This window comes from Leptonychotes weddellii, chromosome 10, assembly GCF_054177405.1.
Source record: "Leptonychotes weddellii isolate Sample4059 chromosome 10, ASM5417740v2, whole genome shotgun sequence".
Taxonomy (NCBI): Eukaryota; Metazoa; Chordata; class Mammalia; order Carnivora; family Phocidae; genus Leptonychotes; species Leptonychotes weddellii.
Genome location: NC_138378.1, coordinates 104,389,058 through 104,412,512, shown reverse-complemented (window position 1 = coordinate 104,412,512; position 23,455 = coordinate 104,389,058). Strand labels below are relative to the sequence as shown.

The following is a 23,455-nucleotide window of genomic DNA, read 5'->3' as shown; positions in this document are numbered from 1 at the left end:
TGCATAGACTTGACTAACTGAAGCTTTGCTCACAAACACACCACTGTGCATCAGGAGGTGGGTAAATATGCCAGTGTCCGCCAGGAGAGGCAAGTGAGTGGCAGAGACGGATGCTGTGCAGAGAGCTGAGAGAAAGGGATGCTCTTGGGCCAGAGCTGGAGGAAGTCTCCTCAGAAGGCCCCAGGGAGGGAGAAGGCGGGGCGGGGGGGCGGGGGGGGGGACACAGCAGCCAACTTCGCATCAGCATAGGGGAGGCGGGGAATGTTGAAGAAGGAAGGAACGTCTTCGCAATAATTCTGTAAATCCAGAATTGTTCTAAAATTAAAAGTTTACTTAAATAAAATAGTAAATGGTAGAAGCAGGAGGAGGAGGAGAAGAGGAAGAAGACAGAAGTGGGGGAGGAGGAGGACATGGAGGAGGAGGAAGGGGGCAGTATGGGCTCTGACAGTGACCTTGGCCAGGTTTCTAGCAACGAGGAGGGTGGAGCAGGCCGCACGCCAGCCAGGTGTTCACGCCCGCCTGGGACGATGCTCCCAGGTATCCAGGGACATCTCCGGATGCTTTAAGGAACAGAACATGCCACATTCCCAGCCACAGGAGCGTTGGCAAGCTTGCTACGCCTTCCACCTCCCTTCTGGTTTCTGGGTGCCCACTGTCCCCCGTCACAGAATGGTACGTCTGGCATAGTCTCAGCGCAGCCTGGGGAAGGTCTTTACTTAAGGGACGGTCTCCTCTCAGCTGCCCCCGGCCTGCTTCTGTTCCCAGAGGGCATGACCGAGCCATCCTCATCCCTGCGTCCTCTCCCAGCGCAGAGCAGAGTGCCTGGTGCCGAGGAGGAGGTTTGCTCTATTGATTGATTAAGACAAGCTAAGAGGGAAAGAAGCCATCTTGGCCTCGCTGATTTTCCAGCTGATATTCTTGAGACCAGCCCGGTGCTGCAAACTTCCTGGGTCCCCTGCTGCCCACTCAGCCACCGCAGGGGCTGTGCCCCCCCTCTTCCAGGGCAGGCTCGGAGCACCCCACTGCCTCCTGCCATCTGGCTCTGGCCGGGGAGCGTGTCCTCTGCGGCATGCCGAGGTCCACCTTCCTGGGAGAAGGGCCTGGATGGGAAGGAGGAGGAATGGTAGCTGGAGAGGGCACCTGCTTTGACTCTGGTCCAGAGGGCCTGGAGACCACCAAGACATGGAAGGAAGAGAGCAGGAAGGCCTGTCTGCCATATACCTGTGTGGCCTTGTCCGAGTCACCCAGCCACTCGGCTCAGTCTCCTCAGCAGGAAAACCCAGGCACCTGCCTTCCAGAATGCAGCATCTAATCAACTAACATCGGCCAGGCTGCACAAGGCGGCAGGCCTGAATGTGCACCCTGACTCGGCCACTCATCAGCTGTGTGGTCTTAAATGAGTTCCGCGAAGTTTCTGTGCCTCCATTTTCTCACCTGTAAAATGGAGGTAATACAGCTCTCAATAAGTTGTTGTGAAGATTAAACGATATGTGGAAAGCCCTTAGTACAGTGCCCAGCACACAAATGCTCAGTAAATGCGAGCTCTGTTATTTGCTACTCTTCCTACCACAGCTACAACATTCCTACCAGCCCCCCCACCAGTATTCTCAGCTACTGCATGCCAGGCACTGAGCTCCCAAGAAGTATGAGACACCATCACTGTCCTCAGAGTCCAGGGGGAGTTTGAGAGTACAAAACGAGAAAAGGAGAAGGGGGAGGAGAGAAAAAGGAAAAGAGAAGGAAGACAGAACAGAGAAGCAGCCAAAAAAGCAAAAAGAAGCAAAGACGCGAGGCCCCAGGAGACTGGTCTCCAGGGCTGGATGCGGGTGCGGTGAGGGGTCCCTCAAGGGTTCGGCAGTCAGTAGGGGGAACCTGGGGACCCAAAAGACTCCCTGGATGCCCTGGCCCATCTTGGCCCTGGGACACCCAGATGGGACACGTGGCTGTCTCCTCCCTGACTCCATGTGGCCTCCTGTGCCAGGCAGGAGGCTGGATGTGCGTGGGGTGTGGGGCACGATTTAGTACCCAAAGAGATGATTCTGGCTGTCCCTCTGCCTCAGCTGGGGGGCGTTATTTAGAGCACTGCTGAGCTCCAGCCCCCTCCCAGGACAGTGCAGGGGTCCTCACGGGATCCCTAGCATCTACTCAGGGCCAGCAGGGGCAGCTCCGCAGACATGCGGCCCCAGCAGTTTTGCGTCTCATATGCACCCAAAGGCTCAGGGCCATTGTTCTGGGGACGCAACAGTGCTTTCTCCACTGTTTGTGGGGCAGGGTACATGGCCCCTCTAGAGGTCCAGAATCCTAGAATGTCACAGGGCCTCAAGAACATCTCCAGCCTCGTTGCTTCCCATAGGAGGGCCTCCAGGCTAAGAAAAGGGCAGCGTCTTTCCCGTGATCACCCAGTGGCACAGCTAGAACCAGAGTCCAGATCTTCTGACTCTCATTCCCATGGAAGAGCCCAGGGACAGACAGCCTGGGGCAGTGGAAAGAGAACCGCCTTTGAACAGAAAATATTCTTATTCTAGAACTTAAGAGCACTGCACGTATTAAGGACTCACGAAATCTGCTGGTTGGATGGATGAATGTTTGAGGCATGGCAAGTGATGAATGAAGAGCTCCAGGAGTACTGATGTGTTTAGGTGGGTAGGATCAGGGAAGGTGTCACTGAGGGGATGACTTTTGAGATGGGCTTTGATGGAAGAGAAGAAGCCCATCAGGACGGAGAAAAGCATGAGCAGCGTCCACCAATGTGGAAATGCAGCCGTGGCCTCCAAAGGGCTGTGGACACCAATTTCACATGCAGGTTTGGGCTCCAGACCGTGCTTGAAACTCAACTCTCTCCTCCAGGCCTCTGCACGGTGCGTGGGACAGGGGGAGCTAGCAATTTATGAAATCCTTAAATACAACTTGGTCAGAGAAGAAATACCCTCCTAATCTAACATTCCATTTGACAGGTAAGAAAACTGAGGCTCAGGACGCTGGCATGCCTTCACAAAGGCCCTACAGCAGACTCAGCAAACTGGGGCCTATAAACCAAATTTGGCCCACCGCCTATTTTTATAAATAAAGTTTTATTGGAACACAGGCACACCCATTCATTTACATATTGTCTTTGGCTGCTGCCTTGATATGGCAGAGCTGAGTAGTTGCAAGAGGCCATATGGACTAGGAAATCTAAAATATTTACTATCTGGCCCTTTATAGAAGAAAGTTTGCCAACTCCCATCCTACAGTAAGGTGGTGGCAAGAGTTGGGATGGGAGCCAGGCCTCTGACTCCTTGTTGGGTGCTCTTTAATTCCGTGCACCTTGCCCCTCGGGGCCCATGGTTCCCCCCCTGTCACACTGCCTGCAGGGTGAGATTTCAGGCGGCCAGGCTCTGGACAAGCTCAACTCCAGGACACATGGTGCAGCCAACAGGGAACATCTGGGCTGGCCACAGTTACTTCCATGACACAACAGGGTTTCTTGTTGGAAGCAGTTCAGCCCCTTTTGGGGGAGTCTGACAAGGAGATGCCAACATGAGCCTGCTTCTCCTCCATGGGCAAAACAGAAAGAGCCAGAGAGTGTTAAGTGTAGGACTCAGGCCAGCCAGATGCCAGAGTTATAGACACAGCCTTTCAAGAAGCACACAGAGGAGGACTGGCATCTCCAGCCATCTGCTGAGATGGCCAAGTCCACTTTATTGCGCTGTAGAATTACTTTCTCCGTGCCAGACTGTCCCTGGTGGATTCGTTTAATTAAAACCCCAGCAGATCCAATCTGTTAGAAGTTCTGAGTTCACACATGTCCTGGCCAATTGGTCATAAGGATGCAGACAGGCCACAGGCCTGGGCCACGGCCACCTGGTACAGTGACTGGCCTATAATAGAGCCCAGGAGCCCCGGGTCAGCGCACTTCCGAGGACAAGCCGGGTTGCTGCCCTGTTGTGTGGCCCTGCCCGCTGCAGGCCTCAGGCTCTCTTCATCCTCCCTGTCTCCACCCCCTTCACTCTCAGGCTCATTGGTGATGCCTCCCTTCCTTAACAGCGTCATTCAACAGAGAGTAATTAAATGCCAGCTACGTGCCAAGCACTTTTCTGGGTGCAGGGAAAATAGTTGTAACAAAAGAGACCAAAATCCCTGCCCTCACCGAGCTTACAGTTGAAGCCCACAAATGCAAGAGCATCCCATACACTGTGTATCTACTCTCTCCTCCCTCCCCTCTTCCATCCCTCCCCTCTTCTCTCCCTTCCTGAACTCAGTTTAGGCCTGAGCACTTGACAAGAGGACCATGCATGCACAGGCCTCCTAATGAAACCTCCTGCCCCCCCATCTCCCACTGCCACCCCCTGAACCGGGATGCAAGGAAAATCCATCTCGACCCTTCTTTGACATGTCCCTCCCCTACTCAGGAGCCCTCAATGGCTCCTCACTGCCTTCAAGTTAAGATTTGAACGCCTGCACCTACCCTTCAAAGCACTTCACATTTTAGCCCTTGCTCTTCTTACCAACCTACGCTACTCAAGTGAACTTTTCTGCTCCGAGAACTCCAGAGTTTTTGTTGGTGTTAGATTTATAATATTCACTGGTATCTACTTATAAAAGTAATAGATTTTTGTAGAAAATATACAATATATAAGAGCAAATTAAAATTAATTATGAGCCCATGATTCAAAGATAAACTCTATGAGCTTTTTAGTATATTTCTTTCCAGCTTCTCTTTCTATGTGCGTGTAAATACATTTGTTATATTTACATATTTAGTATGGCATCCCAATACACATGGTGTTGTATCCTGCCATTTTTATTTAACATTCTATGGTGGTTTTCTATGTAATTAAGAGACTCCTGAAGAGTATATTGAGTGGCCGCACAATATTCCACCACATAAATATACCTTAATATGTTTAACCAAACCCTATTGGTGAACATTTGGACTGTTTACAATTTTTCACAATGAAAATGCTGCTATAAACATCCTTGTTCATAAATCTTTGTTCCAATCTCTGGTTATTTTCCCAGCAGAGATTCCTAGAAGTGGCATTGCAGGGTCACCGGGCAGACACATTTCTAAGGTTCTTGATGCGTATCATGAAGCTGCCTTCCTGAGAGTTTGTCGGTCCCCCTTCCCCACTTTGTGAGAATGCCCACTAGCCTCAGACAGATACATTTTCTCTGCCCCTACTGTACCACGTGTCTTCCTGCATTGTGTCTTTGCTTCAGCAGCTCCCCTCTGTCAGAACCCTGCATTTCCCATCCATCCTTCAGAACTCAGGGCAAAGGCCGCCTCTTCCAGGAAGCCCCTCCTGATAGCCCAACCCAAGTTCTCCACCTCTAGCCCTCCTTCAGCCCCTGTCTTAAATTCTCCCTAAGATAATTCCCTCTGAGGCCATGCATTTGAACAATGTACATAACAATACACATTATTGTCCTCTTCTCTGTACAAGACATTGAAGTTTCCAAAGTATTCCACTGAGATGTTTCATCTGATTCACTTCAGATACAAAGCGTTTTGAGGTCAAGGACCATGGTTTGATCATCTGGGTCTACTTACCCTGGCCCCATTGGGCCCCATTGCCAATCTCAGATCTAGCCCAACCCTCAAGCCAGCCCCTGATTTAATGGAGTTTGACAACAGCCTTCGTTATTCCTTGGTCCACTGGAACAGATTTTAGGATGTTCTCTGCAGTGAGGACTGACTGGGACAGAGGCCCTGGCTGCCAGTCCTGGCTCTGTTAGTGACTCGATGTCCCGGTCCATGTCCCTCTCTGGGCCTCAGTCTACTCATCTATAAAGTGAGTGGGTTGAACTACAGAGTCTCTCACCCTCTGGGACTGATTGGCCCTGCGGCCCCAAGCACCCAGAGCAGCCCTGGGGTGCCTCTGAGAGCCCCTTGCAAAGCCAGCCTCTGGGATAGGCCGGAGGGAGCTGGCCAGGGAGGCAGGCCTGGCTCCAGGCCAGGCTGTGTCTGCAAACACTGACCTTGGCTGCCGCAGGGATTTTCCATGACACCAGCACCCTCCCCCTTAGCTCCCCCTAATCCCACGTGGGCCTGGGGAGGGTGGGGGATGGGAGTGGTAGGGGCTGTATTACTCCAGAGGACCCTGAATCATAGCAGTGGGGCTCCTGTGGATGGGGTAGAGCTAAAAGGGAGAGAGGAGAGAGCAGTGGGCCTCCATGTGCCAAGTGTCGTGGGAAAGCAGGGGTAGGGAGAGCACCTGCCAGTGGGGAATGGGGAGAAGAGCTGAAAGAGGAGCTGGGAAGATGGGAAAGAGGCCTTGGAAAGGGGCAGGAGGGAGGGAGGGAGGCTGCTGTGCCGCAGAGCTGTCCTTCCTGGGAGCTCTAGCCTGGAGGCGATGAACTCCAGACAGAGTTCTGCACACTGGTCCCTCCCCCACAACCCAGGTCCATGAGGCCCTGGTGGTTTCCCAGGCCTCGCTCAGGCCTTGGCCAGGCCTAGGGCAGGGGTATTCCTTCTGGAGCCCTGAAGCTGACCTCATTTTGCAAGGGCCTGGGGCCACAAGAAGGACAGGAGGTATGAGTCACTAAAGACCTTCCTGCCAAGGCCACCTCCCCTCCCCCTGCTGGGTGTCTGAGGGGAGGTTCCTCTCCCCAGCTCTGCACCCCAGACTTCGAAGCTCTCTGGGTTGAACGGCATTTTCCAAGCAGCGGTTCCCACCAGGCCTTGCGCTGGACACTGAGGGGACTTGCTGGCCCCCTGGGAGCCCAGAGCCCTGAAGAACTCCTCTTTAGACCTGAGAGCAGAAAGGCGGGCACTGTAGCCAGGCAGGGGGAGCAGAGCCTCGAGTACTAGCGAAGATCCCAGAGGGTTCTGGGAAAGGCGTTGTCAGAGCTGGACGGTGCGGCTGGAGGAGAAGGCCTGCATTCTCCTCCCTGTCTCCGCCCAGCCCGGCAGCCTCCTCCCTCCTTCCAAGGGCCTGGGCACTCCTGCCCGCTTCCTTCCGCCTCATCTCCTTTAACACACCAATTAGACTCCTGCGGAGCCTCCTGTCCCACTTCCTGGCTCCACACGGCTGCCATCTCCAGACCCAGGGGGCGGCTCCCTGTTGGCGCCTCAGGCCCCTGAGGAGGCAGTGTGCTCAGTGGGCCTTTCTGAGGGGACCGAAGGGCTCAGGCCTGACTACCCTCTGCAGGCCCCGAAGGAGGGCCCGGCTACCCTCTGGGGACACCTGTGTCTTACAGCTGGTCCCCTGGAGCTGCCTGTGTCTCCCTCAAGCCCCCACTTCTCTCTGGCTGCCCCCACCAAGCCTGGGGCAGCTCCAAGGGCAGGCCCCCTCCCCGTGTCCACCTCTGCACCAGCCCGGCTTGGCCCAGAGTTCACAGCCTTTGGGTGCCTCAGGCCACAGGTCTGATCCATCTTCTCTCAGGGCAAACATTAGCCTGGCTGGTGCCATATTTACATTAGATAACTAGGTCTACAGGGAACCAGGAAACAGGATGCAGCCAGGCACTACCAAGGGCTGCGTGTTTCTAATCTACAGAAGGGCCGGGCCAACCAGAGACGGGCCATCTGAGACTCTCAAAGCCAGAGACCTAGAGAGAAGACCTTAGAGTTCGTGATGCTACAGACGAGCATTTCCCAAACTGCTCCAGAACACTGGTCCGACAACACGCACTGTAAGGAAAGCGCTCAAAGGTCAAATAAGCGGGAACACTTAGCGCATTCCCCCAACTTGACCCGCTTCACACCTTAGCCCGTGTGTGGAGCTGATAAAATCTACACTGAAATCCAGTGATGACAAGTCCTGTTAAATTCAGCATTCATCTCATTTAATCGAACCAAGCAACGCTCTTCGCATCCAACAGTTATGAGCAGTCCCTGGAACTGGTGTTCCAGGAAATTAACTTGGGGAAACACGAATCAAACTGCTGGTGCCAAAAGGAACTTTAAAGACAATCTAATCTTGATGTTCCCCCCCAAATATTCATACTCATAATTAATATTCATTGATGCCAATGCCCTAAGCATCCTAAGTCTGCCAAAGCCTCAAAATGCCCACAGCAACTCTATGAGGCCCGTGGATCATGGGTCCCATCTTACAGATGAGGAAACCGAGGTCCCTGAAGATGAGTTCCTCGCAGGCTGTGGGCAGTCATGGGCACCACCAACCTGCCAAGATCCCCTGTAGAAAATAGAAATAACCTATTTCCAGTATTTCAAAAGCATAACAGTAACTTAATTCAGTCTCTAGAATCAGTTAGCCCATACTAATCAGAAGTTCTGATTGGCAGGGCTGCTCTTAATTCATTTTGATGAGGGGAAAGAATGAATTCTTGCTTTCACAATGATCTATCCAGTGCCTGTTCTGTTCTATGCAGCAGCTCCCCGCACTGATCAACACCTTGTATTTCATAAATAACGTCTTTCAAAATTTAGACTCTACTAATGGGTGGGTTAATAGAAAAAAAGTCATTAAGAGGTATCCATAGCAGGGAAGATAATGGAAACCTTTTATCTTGCCCTATCCCACAAGTCATGGAGGAGGAAGATCGAGGCCCAGGGAGGGAAAAGGACTTGCTCGAGACACAAAAGTGGTTATGGCCAGGGCCGAGCCAGACCGCCAGATCTCCTGCCTCCATAGCCCCATGCTTTTTTCTCCACCCAAGGCTGTGGCCAGAGTTCTGGCTTTGTAGCCAGCCAAGCCAGGGGTAGGAGGTCAGGCACTCAGACTGGGGGAGCACATGAAGGCAGTGGGGAACAGGCAGCTGAGCCCAGTCCAGCCAAGGCCATCACCAAGGGTTCAGCTTGGCTATTTGTGCTTTGACTAGAAGGATATAGGCCACCGAGAGAGAAAATCCAGTAAGGAGCAGGGGTTGGGGGGGAGCCACTAGATGCCCTAACCCTCTGCATCTGCCTGGAAGACAGCTTTGGCCAGTTTCTGAGCTCCTTGGTGATATCAGGAGGAAAACAGAAAAACTGAGGCCCAGGGCTGCTGTCCCACCTCTCATTTTTCCTGTTGCCCCAAATATCCATAATTAATATTTATGTCTGACCACACAATTAATTGATATGTCCAGCCACCTGGCTTCCTCAGGTGAATTCCATGCCTCTGGCCAGGTTCCAGGGCCATCTCTTAGCTGAGCTGCTCGCAAGTGGGTGCTGCTGGGCCCTTGTTGAATGAACAAGTCAACCTTGGTCACACTGAGCCACAGGGCAGAGGACAGAGCATTGAGTGTGGAGTATAGTCCTGGCTCTGCCATTCACTGGCTGTGTGACCTCGAGCAACTCACTTTCCTTCTCTGGACCTCTATCTCCTCATCTGTACAACAGAAGGACTGGATCATAGGATCACGAAGCACTTTCCTGACTCTGAGAACTCGTACGTCTGGTGGATTCAGGAAGGGAGGCTGGGAGATGAGGGGCGGTGACAGCCCCAGCCAGGGCTCTGAGAGGCAGTGGCTAGAGTCTCATGGTCGGGCCATGAGTTCTGGCTGGTCAGTCCATCAGGTCCTGGGAGGGAGGGTCCTCGGACCAGAGCGCCAGCTTCCGTGTGTGTCAGTGACACACAAGGACAGATGGAGCTCCTCGCCCAAAGACTCGCAGAGCTGGACAGCAAGGAGAAGGTGGGGACTACCTTTTGCCCCCTCTCTCGTAAACCCACGCCCGGTGTGGGCAAGGCCCAGGCAGGCGGCGGGCCTTCAGGACGGCAGACAGGCCTTGCCAAATTCCCAGTTACTTCCCAGAAGTTTCGGGGCCCCCCGGGACTGGCTCCACCCCAGCTGGCACACCTCCCAGCTGGGCGCCCACGTCAGCAGGTCCTCATAGCTCCCTTGCCCTTTCACCCAGTGACAAGAGAACAGATGAAGGGACAGGAGCATGCTGACCCGGGGCCAGGTACTTGCAGAAGCATCTGGTTCCCAGGGCATCGTGCTCCTGTTGCCACTTGTTCCACATCCGGCTCAGGGCCGTGCCCAAGGATGAGGCTCCAAGTGGAAGGCTCACCTCTCAGGGCCTCAGTTTCCCATCCTGGTCACTGTTCCTGGGTGATGAATTGGCTCTGAGGCATCGGAATGAGAGATGAGTCAGAAAGTCCTAGAGGCCTTGGCCAACTCACAAGGCCTCTCCAGCCTTTTTCAGCTATAAAACAGAGATAGTCATAATAATGGCCTTGTGGAAGTTTTTCAGGATTAAAGTTTAAAATGTATCTGAAGGATAAGACCTTAAGCCTCAGCCTGTGGGAGGGAGGGAGGGAGGGAGGGTGGGCCTAGGGTCGGGGGGAGCATCTGACCCCAAGGCTGAGGCACATCCAGCCTGGGCCACCCTGGACAGGACGGTGGACAGAGCGGGGCACGAGGCTCTGGCTTGATAAGAGCCTTTGGGTGAGCCCGGACGTGCCACCGCTTTGCACCTCAGCAGGGGGCAGGCAGGGGAAGGAGTCGTCCCCTCTGGCTGGGAGCTGGGAAAACACAAGGGCACTCAGGATCAAAGCCCGCGAGGCAGGGAGGTCACAGTGTGCCGACAGGCCCAGGGGAAGAAGGTGGCCTCGTGTCTGCGGGGACATGGGCAGTATTCAGACCAGAGAGGGCCTCTCCGCAGCTGGGGGACCTTGTGGGCAGCCACAGGGCTGCCGGGCCCGCAGACACTGGGTTTTCCTAAAGGCCCATGGGTCCCAGAGAAGTCGGAGCCTCTGAGGGAGCACAGGGCGAGGTGGTGGTGGCAGCGAGAGGGGGTCCTTCGCGCTGACCCCACAGAGGCTGCCTGACCCCCAGACCACACTCTCAGGAGGCCTTTTCCCTATGAGATTCCATCACCACTGCTTCATCACAAACGCCACAGGTTCTGAAGTACCTGCACTTCCAGTCTCTCCTTTCCCCCTGACGGCGCTCTGCCGGGCAACCAGGCCGGGTATTAACAGCTGTAGCTCAACCCACCCCCGGAGTGCGGACAAGGCCAAAGAGGTCCAGAGAGGGGAATGGATTTGCCCAAGGTCACACAGGCAGCATGTGGTCAAGCCGGCGCTGCGCCCATGCTCCCCAATCCCTGTCCGGCCCCATCCACAGTGCCGCGCCCTCCCCCACCAATGCAGCGCCGGCCCCGGCCCCGGGGGACAGAGAAGGACAGGATGAGAAGCAGCTCTGGCTCGGGGCCTGCCCAGCTGTCGAGGTGAGTTGTGGTCTGGCTGCCGTGGCCGAGCTGGCGGGCACGATCTGTTCTCACCCTGCTGGGATGCGGACAGGCCAGGCCTGGCGGCTCAACAGCTCAGCTAGCCAGGCCCCCGGCACGGAGTGACACAGTCAACCAGCTCGGTGCCCTGGTGGGGAGCAGGGGAGTCCACAGCCTCACACAATTCAGGCAGCTGTCCCCAGGTCTGCCTGAGGTTTCAGATTCAAATGGCCTTGGGCTTCTAGAGATGCCAGCTTGCCTGGAACTGAGCTGCCCCCCAGCCTGGAAATGTGAGGGAAATCTGGCCCTTCGTTCATTGCTAATCATCGTGAGCCAGTATTGACCATTTGATATGTACCAGACTCTAGGCTAAGTGCATCATACACATTATCTCATTCATTTCTCCCAAAAAGGCCTGGGAGACAGGTTCTACTTATTAGCCCCATTTTACACATGTGGAAACTAAGGCTCACAGGGGCTTTTAAAAACAAAACAAAACAAAAAACGGTCCACGGCAGAGTCAGGATGGGAATTCAGATCACACATCAAAGCACATGGTACCCTACCTTGCCGTCCACATGTTTTGGGCCTACTCCACGGGCATGGCTGGCAATGTGGAGGGGAAGCTTGCGAGGAGCATGACAAGGTAGAGCAGTGCCCACCCCGCTACCCCCAGCGTTTACAGTGTTTAGCTGTACGTATGTAGTTGGGGAACCGAGGGGACAGAGCAGGGATGGTGGTAAAATTGGCCCTGGAGTTCAAAGCCAAACATTCTCAGTGCCACTCAAAGCAGAGAAGATCACTTCCATTGAGGAATCCTGGACAACTGCATGGAAGAAGCAGCATCTGGTTACATTTTTGATAAGGCTTAGAGAGGAGGAAAAATTGGAAATCCTGCCAACCAGCATTATTTTGTTATAATAATCCTATTAATAAAAGTAATAAATATCGTAACAGCCCAGTGAAAAAAGCAGGTCCAGGACCAGCAGACCTCATTTTACAAATGAGGAAACATGCTCAGAGAGGGTGAGTAATTTGCCCAAGGTCACACAGCCACTAGTGACAGGGCCAGAACTTGTGCTTAGGGCTTCTGAGTTCCCATCCAGGGTCTTTTCCCCTTCAGGTCTCCAGGCACAACTCCTGACTTAAGGCCATTTGATGGTTGGCTCAGAGGGAGGCTTTGCCTCTGCGTGGCTCCTGGCTCAGTGAGGGCTGGGGGCAGTGTGAAGGAGACAGGGGTTGGGTTTGTCTGGCTGGTGACAGTAATACCTGGAAGGACAGGCAGGGTCCCTGCTTTAACAAGGGCAATGCCACCTCTCCATGAGGACAGACCCTACTTCAGGGCCAGGCGCAGAGAATGACCCCGGGGCTCCAGACTGGTGGCTGATGAAGATCCTGGAGCATCATTCATCCAGCTAACAGAGAGGCAATGTCCCCTTTCTCCCCTGACACTGGTCGGCCAGCTGCCTCAGGGAAACTGGTGGGCCCTGGTTGCCAACTACCTCTCATAAGCTTTGGCTGGCAGCAGGGAAATCATCAAGGAGCCATCCATGCCTCAGTTTCCCTCCCTCCACACTGAATCATGGGATGTGCAACCTCCACCCATTACAGTCAAGGAAACTGAGGCCCAGAGAGGACGAGGAACAGGTCCAAAGCCCACAGACACTGCGCTAGAAGCCAGGTCTCCCAAATGACCTGCCAGCACCCTTCACCCTATCCCTGCTGCCTCCCTCAATTCTATGTGTCAGCTCCCACTCTAGATTTAGAAAAGTTAGGTCTTTGAAACCAGACTGTAGTTCAGACGCAGGCTGCTCTACTTCCAAAGGGTGGGACCTTGGAAAAGTCACTTAACCCTCCCTGTTTCCCCCTTCCTTCCTACCTACCCTACGGACTCGACCAAGAGCATCAACAAGGAACTGGCACAGTGTACGGGGTCAAGGATGCGCCCATAAGTGCGTGTTGTCCTCTCTTCTGCGGGAAGGAGAAGCCCGAATCTGCAAAGTCGGGGAGGTGGAGGGCAGAGACCCCGGGGGAAGGGGGCAGGGTTTCTGGAAGAGCAGCCCCACAGCGCAGTGCTTTCTCTCCTCTTCCCCCGCTCTCCCCCAGGCTACGGCCACGCGGCACCCAGCACGGATGGCGGCAAGGTGTTCTGCATGTTCTACGCGCTGCTGGGCATCCCGCTCACGCTCGTCATGTTCCAGAGCCTGGGCGAGCGCATCAACACCTTCGTGAAGTACCTGCTGCACCGCGCCAAGAGGGGTTTGGGCATGCGGCGCGCCGACGTGTCCATGGCCAACATGGTGCTCATCGGCTTCTTCTCGTGCATCAGCACGCTGTGCATCGGCGCCGCCGCCTTCTCCTACTACGAGCACTGGACCTTCTTCCAGGCCTACTACTACTGCTTCATCACGCTCACCACCATCGGCTTCGGCGACTACGTGGCGCTGCAGAAGGACCAGGCGCTGCAGACGCAGCCGCAGTACGTGGCCTTCAGCTTCGTGTACATCCTCACGGGCCTCACGGTCATCGGCGCCTTCCTCAACCTCGTGGTGCTGCGCTTCATGACCATGAACGCCGAGGACGAGAAGCGCGACGCCGAGCACCGCGCGCTGCTCACGCGCAACGGGCAGGCGGGCGGGGGCGGCGCGGGCGGCGCGGGCGGCGGCGCGGGCGGCAGCGCGCACACCACGGACACCGGCTCGTCCACGGCGGCGGCGGGCGGCGGCGGCGGCGGCTTCCGCAACGTCTACGCCGAGGTGCTGCACTTCCAGTCCATGTGCTCGTGCCTCTGGTACAAGAGCCGCGAGAAGCTGCAGTACTCCATCCCCATGATCATCCCGCGGGACCTCTCCACGTCCGACACGTGCGTCGAGCAGAGCCACTCGTCGCCGGGAGGGGGCGGCCGCTACAGCGACACGCCCTCGCACCGCTGCCTGTGCAGTGGGGCGCAGCGCTCCGCCATCAGCTCCGTGTCCACGGGCCTGCACAGCCTGTCCACCTTCCGCGGCCTCATGAAGCGCAGGAGCTCCGTGTGAACGCCCCCGCCGGGGCCTGGAGCGCCTGGGAGTGCAGGGGGGCCGGGGCGGGGGGGGCTCCTGCCGGGGTGGGGGGAGCAGTAGGGGTCGGCGAGGAGGCCCCGTGGGGCTCCCCCCACATCCCTCACCACCATCCCCTGGCCCCCCCCCCATCTCCAACTGTGCCTGCTCGCGCACCAGCCGGCAGGAGCCCGGGCTCTGAGGATGTCTCAGGACATCGGCGCCCTGCAAATTCCGAGAAATGTGAAATTTGGGGGGTGGGGGTGGGGGAGGGAAGGCAGAAGCTGGGAGCCTCTCATCCCTCTGGAAATCTAAGGAGCTCCCCAGTTCTCAGAGGCCCTGCTGGTACCCAGACCACCCCCCCCCCCACCCTCTCCTCCGTCCGGAGGGAACTTTGTGTTCCGTGTAAGTTTGCATCTCTATTTATACCTCTGTCCTGCCAGGTCTCCCACCTTCCCGAGGCTCCAAAAGCCAGGGTGTCTTTGTTCAGGTCACCCCCACTCAGCCCCACTCCCCTTCCTCATCCCCAGCTGTGTCTCCCAACCTCCCACTACCTTTTGTGTTGTTTTGCATGGCTTTGCAGTTATGGAGAAAGTGGAAACCCAGCAGTCCCCAGAGCTAGTCCCCAGAAGGCAGGCAGACTGAAGCAAGGACAGGCAGGCTGCGGGAGGGACAGGGAAGGGATGGGGAGACAGCGCCCCGCCCCAAGTCTGCAGGGTGGTCGATGGGAGTTCACTGGTCTCCAGCCACATCAGGGCGAGAGAAGTCCAGCCTCAGACACTGCCCTTAGAATCAAACAGAACACTTGATACTTGCCATCCCCAGCCGCTGCTGACAATGACCAACTCTTAAATCTGTGGAATGAGTTTCAGCCTCCCAAAACCCTGTCCTGACTACTCATTCGTGTGATTCTCACAACGCCCCGGTTAGGTCACCAGGGCAGGAGTTCTCATCCCCATTTTACAGATGACATGGACACCCGGAACGGCGACGTGACTTGCCCAGGGTGACACAGATGGCAAAAGGCCCAGGGGGACAAGAACCCAGGCTGCTTGTGCTGAGCCTCAGCGCCCTTTCCTTCAGACTCCTCTGCCCACTGTTGAAAGCGAGGCTCCTGCCCTGCACGCCCAGGCGTTGTGTGAGCCCCCGGGGCTTAAACCAGAAGCAGACTCCAGGACGGAGCCGTGTCGGGGCTCAGCCTCTATGCCGCTTGGCCGGGAGGCAGGCCTTCTGCATGGGCCCCTGAGGCAGGGTAGGAGCCCTCAGTCCCTGGACTGCCTGCTTACAGACCGGGAAGCAGGGCTGAGGCTCATGGAAGAAAGGCCAGGAGCGGGGGCTCTAGGGGTGGGGGAATGGGGCAGAATGAGCTAGACAAGTGTCAGGCATGTCCTCCTGGGACATTATCCCTGGCTGCGCAGCCAGCCTTGGTGCCTGTGTCCCAGGTAGCTAGAGGTAAATTAACGCTGCAGCAAGGAACGCCCCTCCCAGGCAGAGAGTTTGGACCCGGTGGGCCCACTGCCCACCCCACCTGCAACCAGAAACCCAGGTGCGGAACAGCAGAGGGAGGTGAGGCCCTCGACTGCACGGTTGGGCCCACAGCTGGAGCTGGTCCCGGGTCTCAGGGCAGCCTCGAGGGGTGGGCGGGGGGCCCCTCCCCACTCAAAACTGCCCTCCCGCCTTGTGCCCCTGTCAGCTCTCTACCACTGCTGAGCAAGGTCAGCCAAAGATGGCTGGAGTGGGGGAGCCCCAGGGGGCTCGGCCTCGGCCACACCCCAGCCACGTGCTCCAGCCTCTGGGAACCGCTGAGAGAGAAGAAGTCTGGCCGGTGTGTGAGTCCTGTCTCAGTGTGGAGGAGAAGAGGGCCCGGGACCCAGGGGCGCCCTCTGTGTTATGTGTGGGGTGCTGGCTGCCTCTGTCCTGTGTGTGACCCTGCCCTCGAGGGGTCCTGTCCTGTCAGTCCCGAGGGAGCCACAACCAAAGTCGCAGGGAGATGGTGAGGAAGGAGGCCAGGCGGTCCTCAGCAGAGCATGGCAGACTGCTCCGTCTCCAGCTGGGTCTTTCCGGGAACTGGAGGGCCGGCGTTGCCTCCCGCCCTCCCGCTGCAGGCAGCCTTTCTGCTTCCCCAATGCCTTATGCCTGGGCACACTGCCACAGAATATGCAATACATGTGGGTGACATGCCCCCATGCCCACACCCCACCCCGGGCAGCCCCTAGACCCCAAAGGCTACGGCTGCCACGGCCTCCCTTCCGCCCCTCCTGCCTATCTGTCTTCACACTGAGAATGGCGTCTAATAAATGCTGTCCATGGAGACCAGGCTCAGGCTCAGCTGCCTCTGTATCGTATACCCTTGGCACTGCCAAGGAGCGAGGTCCACAGACACACCGAGCTGACGCGCCTCGGGCTGACCAAACCCTTTGCTTCAGGGGCCTTAGGAAGAAACCCCGGGGCAACACTGGCGTCCCTTTTGTAATTTCCTCCAAGATCCAGATTTTCTCAGTGTCATCCTGGAACGACTATGAGAGCTACATAAGACCTTAGAAGAGAAATCACCTGGTCCAGTCCTCCCCTTGTACATGAGTACACTGAAGCCCAGAGAGGGCAAGTCACTTGCTGTGAGTCACACAGGAGTGAATGGCAGACCCAGGATTAGAACCAGAACTGAGAATTCCAAATCCAGTGTTCCCCCCTCCTCACGTGGCCTAGAGTCTGGCTGGATGCACCCCAGCTGACAGTGACCCCTCCCTATCTGCCAGAGTGGGGATCCACCCGTTCCCCCCGGGCTCAATGGTCTGATGGACACAAAAATGTCTTTTTCAAAGGAAGACACATCACAAGCTCCCGTCTTCCAGGTATATTTCTCTCTGGGTGTGGAGGGATAACTCGGTTGGGACTGGACCCCAGATCCCAGAACAGACCCGGGGAGCAGATGCACCCTCCCAGCCGGTGCCAGAGGCTTCCAGATGTCACTGAGGACAGCGCACAGTAACACCTTGTCCACTGCAACCCCATTTCTATCTATCTGCCTGCCTTTCTGCCCACCTATCTTCCATGAAATAATACTTAACCCCTACTGTAGCCAACACATTCTAATACTTTCTATTCTAGTTCATGTTATAAAATGCTGGTCACAACCCACTAAATTGATTTCTCTGTCCACTAATGGTTTGCTCCCTACAGGTCGAAATGCTCCAGGGAAATAAAGGGGGAGGGTTGGATAGGGGCAACTTCTCCAAGTCCCCCCATCTACCCACTTGGATCACTTGAAATATACAGGGAGAGACCTATTTATTGGGGGTTCAGAGTTCCAAGAAAGAGGTGGTGGTGCCTGCACCCCTCTCCCAGGAGGCAGGACCCAGCCAGTCTTCATGGGACAGCGCTCCTCACACCTGCAGGCTGTTCCTGGGATGAGCTCCTCGTTGGCCCACGGCTCTGAGGGTGGCTATGGCAAAACTGGATGTTAGTTCCTGTTGGCTCACCCATACCTAAGACCACCTCATCCAAAGCCAGGCTTCCTGCCCGCGACCCAGCTGTCTCTGTCTTTCTTAACAAAGCTAAACGCAACAGTAGAAATGATGTCATTTCTGAGGTCAGCAGGGACCAGCGCAAGGTTGCTTTTACTTTCTTTTTTTTTTTTTTTTAAAGATTTTATTTATTTGCGAGAGAGACAATGAGAGAGAGACAGAGAGCATGAGAGGGAGGAGGGTCAGAGGGAGAAGCAGACTCCCTGCTGAGCAGGGAGCCCGACGTGGGACTCGATCCCGGGACTCCAGGATCATGACCTGAGCTGAAGGCAGTCGCTTAACCAACTGAGCCACCCAGGTGCCCTTGCTTTTACTTTCTTAAGCAGCTCTTGCAGGACATAAATATGCTGACAACTGCCCTCCTTTCTTCCTCGCGGGGGGCAAAATAATCAGAACTTGAAGGAATCCCCAAGGGGCTACATTCACCCCAGTCTTCTGAGGATCGTGATCAGAATGATGGCAGTGATGAAATGCACCGCAGCCCCCCGCCCCCAGCTCCTAAGGACTCAGAACTGTCTGGAGAACTACCATGGGCTCTTTATCTCCGCAGGATGCCATCCCCCCCCTCCTCACTTTCACACAGCATTAGAGGCATCCTGCACTAAAAAATATATGTACAGCAAAACAGAAATAGAAAACCAGCACCGCAGAGTGGATGTGGGGTATAAATATATCAGAACCCCGCTGATGTGGTTACTCTGTGTAAGCTTCACATAGAGACAGAATCTTCCTGGGAGCCCAGAGAGAAAGAGGCGTGCGATGACAGCTCTTCCCAAATGTGTCCTGTGGTATGCCTTGTGGGAAAGGGTTCCACGGGCAAACGAATCTCGGGAAACGCGGCACATATCACTCACTCGTGGAGCTTCCTGAGCCATCTCGGCTTAGTAAAGTTTAGGAAAAGCCCTGCAGCAAACACAGCTGTTTACCTGTGCTTAACCTAGCCTTGCCCCAACTCGTTTGCAGCACCAGACCCTCTGCATGACATCTCCGCACAGCCCGCGTTCCATAGAGCATGCTTTGGGACATGCCGATCGAGAGGCTGGTCCTTCCCCCACAGTAAATTCTAAAAGGAGTTTAGCTTATAAGTCCTTCTATAACTGAGGACCATGACCTTTGCAAAATACATATGCTATTCTCAATCATGTGTCCGCTCAAACCAAGGCTCGGAGCAGCTCACTTGCCAAGATCAAGCCGTGGATCCATGGCAGAGCTGGGATCTGAGCCCAGAACCGATGGCCCCCAAGCAATGTGCTCTCACCCACCTCACTGTGTGCTTTCACAGAGCTGTTCAGGACGCGTCGTTTCTCATTCAGAACCTTGGTGCGAGGGGATACTATGAATCTAAAAATGTCACCCTCCAAAGATGGCAGATGCCAATGGAGCTAAGAAATCCTGTCCCACCTGAGGTTCTCCCAACTCCCACCGAAGACCATTTAGCTCTTTCCACAGGCTCAGCATTAACCGCCCCCCCAAGCCCCCCAGCATCCCCCACAACTAATCTCAGGAAGCCAGTGCCCGGGGAAGAATTCTGTAGGACAGACAACTGCCCATGTTGGCCATACCAGCCTCCCCACCCAGGGCACCTCTGGCCATCTCCACTGAGAAGCATAAAGTGGGGGCCCCCTCTGACTCCCAGAGCTGGGTTCCGGTTTGAAGGCTAAGAGACGCCATTTCCCCGGGAGCCCCGGAAGGAGCAGTCTACAGAGGACGCAGTCCCCTCCCCTTGCCCAGGTGACAGTGATGCTGGAACGCAGCCTTGGGCACTGCCACCACCTTTGGAAGATTGCAAAGACACACACACACACACTCCCTGAGATCCTTGGCCCAGCTCCTCTTTTTCAGAGGAAGAGATTTTGGCTCACAGAGAGGAAGTGAGATGCTCAAGGTCGTGAGGCAAGATAACGACGTAGCCAGGATTAGTATCCAAGGAGGCTCACTTTCCACTCCCCTACACACACACACACACACACACACACACACACACACACACACACATACACGCACACACAGTAGGGGCCCAGATGAAAGCTGCTAATCTCTGAGGTTGAGTCATTCTGATGCTGGAAATTTCCCACTTGTACATCTGGACAAACATCAGGAGACCCCTGTCCCTCAGTCTCCCAGTGGCAGGGGAGGGCTTTCTGTGTGTGGTGCCACCCCCTTAGGCCAGGGGCTGTGACAGAATTGACCTTAATGATTTTCTCTGGCCATGAACCCCCAAGAACCCACGTGACAGCATTTTCCATTGACAAAGCTCTCTCACTTCGTTCTTTCATCTGATCATTGGAAAACTCTGTGATTTAGGTGAGGGTTAACATCCCCATTTTACAGCTGTCAGAACTGAAGCTAGAAAGAGGTCCTGAAAGCTGGGACTGTTTCACGGTGACCTCCGTATCTGAGAGCCACGCCAACCACTGGGGCATTTCCTTGGCCACAGACGTGCCGAGCCAGGGCTGGTGCTCAGTCCCAGCTGCGCATCCCACACCGCTTGCCATGCTGTTCCCATGGGTCAGGGAGCCCCCAGATGGACATGGCTCACAGAACCCACTAGCAGAAGGAGACAAGGGGTCATGAACACTTTCCCCACTTCACCATGTGTCCTGGGCAAACTCTGCCCAGAGCCCTAGACTTGGGACGAAGGGAAGCAGAATGTCCAGTCAACAACCCCTGCCCTTCAGATGGAAGGTCCAAAGGTTCCTGGGGAAAAGTGGTGCCTTCGACCCCGGCCAAATCCCCCAAACAACACACTTCCACAGCTCTTGTTCCCTAAAGAGGGAGCACAGGACTGGGTCAACCCCAGCTACAGAATATTCTGGTCTGACTATCTGCTCAGAGTGGCAGGAAGAAGGCCCGCATCCCTGGGCTTGCTTTGGAGCCATCGTCGGGGTTGGAGAGGCGCTATCCTTCCAGAGTGCACAGGTCCGCCTGGGGAGACCACAGGCCCTGCTGGGACAGAAGGTCTGGCCTGGGCTTTCGTGTGCTCTGTCCTTGCCTTTGTGGTAAAAACTCCCTTTCTGCCTCATCCAGGGCAGAAAAAGGACACTTTTGGCTAGCGGGGGTATTTACAGCTGGTATCCCTGCCAGCTTCTCTCCAAAGGTAAAGGAGACACCAGAGAATTAAGGGTCCATTCATTCTCGAGCATTTACTATGTGCCACCGCTTTACAGATCTTACAACCACCCTGTGAGGCAGGTAGATGAGAAAGGCGAGACTCGGAGAGGTTAAGTGATTTAGCCAAGGTTACACAGTTAGTAAGTGGCAAAGCCCATCCAGGACCTTCTGACTCTTAAACTCGGGCCCTTTCTCCTGCACCTCCGTGCCTAAATGGCATATAATCCAGCCTCCCTCCCAAAGCAAGAATCACCTCAATGGCTTCCCAGCAGGTCATACAGCCTCCATTTACAGGACCCTCACCCTCTGAGGCAGTCCTGTCATTCATTGAACAGCGGCTCTAATGACCATAAATGTCTTCCTTCTATTGAGACGAGAACTGCTTCCGGGTCTGGCTGTGCCCTCCGGAACCACATGAAGTAATTCTCTCTGTTGTGCGCATCTTGCTAAAGGATTCAGGATGGCTCCCCACATGGAAAGGTGCCCGTCCCTTCTCCAGGTTAAACGCCCTATTCTTTCAACCCTACTTCCCAAGACAGTGCAACTAGACCCCACCCACTCACCCATCCAACTCCCTGCTCTGTAAGAGCTTCAGCTTACTTCTTCCCCTAGGGCTTGGAGTACTATATGTGGTCCAGCCAGCACAGAGACACAGCGACCATTCCCTCCCTTGCTCTGGATGCTATTCCCTTATTAATGCAGCCTGAGAGTGTGTCTGACTTACAGGCTCACGCAGAGCTTGCAGCCCACCAAACCTGCCCTGGAGTTTGTTGTGTGAACCACTGTGGCAGACACGGTTGGTTACCGAATCAAAAATCATCCCTGAGCCCTTCTGCCTTGGTGGCAGAGGACTGACATTCCTCAGGTGCTCACTCTCTCCCAACTTCATTTCTAGAGACTAAGCCAGTCATGGTGACCTCCACATCTTTCCAAAGATCGGATTAGGTATGAGTGTGTTCCATTTGGTTAATGGGCTCTTCGGGGAAGTCTGCTGGGGTAGAAAGGCTTTCCTCCTCCTAAAAGAAATCACTGTGGAGCAAATGCCAGTCTACTTTGACTGGACATTGTCAGGTCTATGAGTGATGCCTGGAACAGTGGCAGCTGTCTTGTGACCACGAGAAAAGACATCGTGGACACAGTGAAGATCGCAGAAGGAAGAGATGAAGAGCTTACTTGTCACCGTGACATCAAGCAATCCCTGGGGCCCCTGACATCAGTACCTCTTGTCACAGAAGGTGGGAGGTGGTGCTGCTGGAGCGAGCTTTTCCCCTTCTTGGCAGCTGAGAGCCCCATGGCTCCCAGGCTCCTCTGACAGGATTATTGCACAGTGCGAACCTGGTAGGCCACAAGGAAGAAATGGCTTTGTTTTCCATCCCTTCATGGCCCTTAGCAACACTAGGTTGAGGCCCCCATTCCTGTCTCTTAAATAACAGCTGGGGCCAGTCCCAAAGCTTCATGGTCCCTCTTGGTCTCAGGAAGTCCAGTCTGTCTAGTTCGGTTGAAAACTTTTAATCTCAAGTCCATTTTATTTTTTATTTTTTTAAAGATTTCATTTATTTATTTGAGAGAGAGAGAGCGCATGAGAGGGGGGAGGGTCAGAGGGAGAAGCAGACTCCCTGCCAAGCAGGGAGCCCGATGCAGGACTCGAGCCCGGGACTCCAGGATCGTGACCTGAGCCGAAGGCCGTCGCTTAACCAACTGAGCCACCCAGGCGCCCCTCAAGTCCATTTTAATGCTAATATTCTCCCTGCTCCAGAGGGACTTCGAGAGGCGGCGGGTAGTCCTGCTCTTCTCCCCCACCCCCTATTTCTAGCTATTCCACAGTCGGGCTGCCGTAGAGGGCTAAAAAGAGGAGCAAAGACCTCTCTGTGCCTTGGCTCCAAGTGCCGGCTCTCCAGGGCCCTGTGTGGGGTTTTTGGAAGCCGTACAGGAGACTCTTCACTGCCCTGAACCCCAGAGGGGCAACCCAGTGCCCCCACAGCTCCAGCCCTTGGTGGGGAAGGTCCACTCACAGCTTACTCTGGCCCCACAGCTAGTGCTCTTGGAAAGCTGTAAAAATGCAAAGGTGGCCCCACCATCTTCCAGTGTCTACTTGACCCACAGGACACTCACACATCCTGACCATGCCAGGTGGCGAGAGTGCAGACAGCCGCCAGTGAGCCCCGCCACTGCCCCCCAGTATTCTTTACCCTTGTTCAAACAGGTAGAGGGTGGAGCAGCACCCTCGTTTCTGAAGTAGACACCCAACCTGGGAAGCAGATGCCATCTTCCCGTGTCGTGGAATTTGTAGGAAGGATTCCCGGGAGCCCACTGCCCCACTTGGCCAGGTTGAGGGACGGGACACAGCGTTCTTCCCCCAAGCTTGACCAGGCATTCTGGTAGCAAATTCCAGGTAAGAGAAAAAGTCAGTGCCTGTGATGTACCTTGCGAGCCAGTCCTCTCCTGCACAAAGCTGAGCGGTTGCTCTTTTTAATGTCAGTGCACGATCTCACTGACTTAGCACTACTAGATCTTATCTGGTTTGTCCCAGGCTTTTGATGGCATTCCAGGTGTTGAAGCCAGGCTCCACTATAAAATCTATACCCACTCTCTGCCAGCTCCATGTCACCCACAGATTTGATAATCCAGCCTCTGGTGCCATTATTCAAACCTCTGATGAAAATATCAAAGAGGACAGGACA

General features: G+C 55.1%; 1 protein-coding gene across 1 annotated transcript in view; it reads left to right on the top strand.

The window, feature by feature from the left end:
* Positions 1 to 16,457, top strand: part of KCNK3 (potassium two pore domain channel subfamily K member 3) — a 38,045-nt gene extending 21,588 nt beyond the window's left edge. Inside the window, exon 2 of the mRNA XM_081797078.1 lies at positions 13,211 to 16,457. Coding sequence (XP_081653204.1) covers positions 13,211 to 14,139 — 929 coding nt within the window. The 3' untranslated portion in view covers positions 14,140 to 16,457. The remainder of the gene's footprint in view (positions 1 to 13,210) is intronic.
* The last annotated feature ends 6,998 nt before the right edge of the window (positions 16,458 to 23,455 follow it).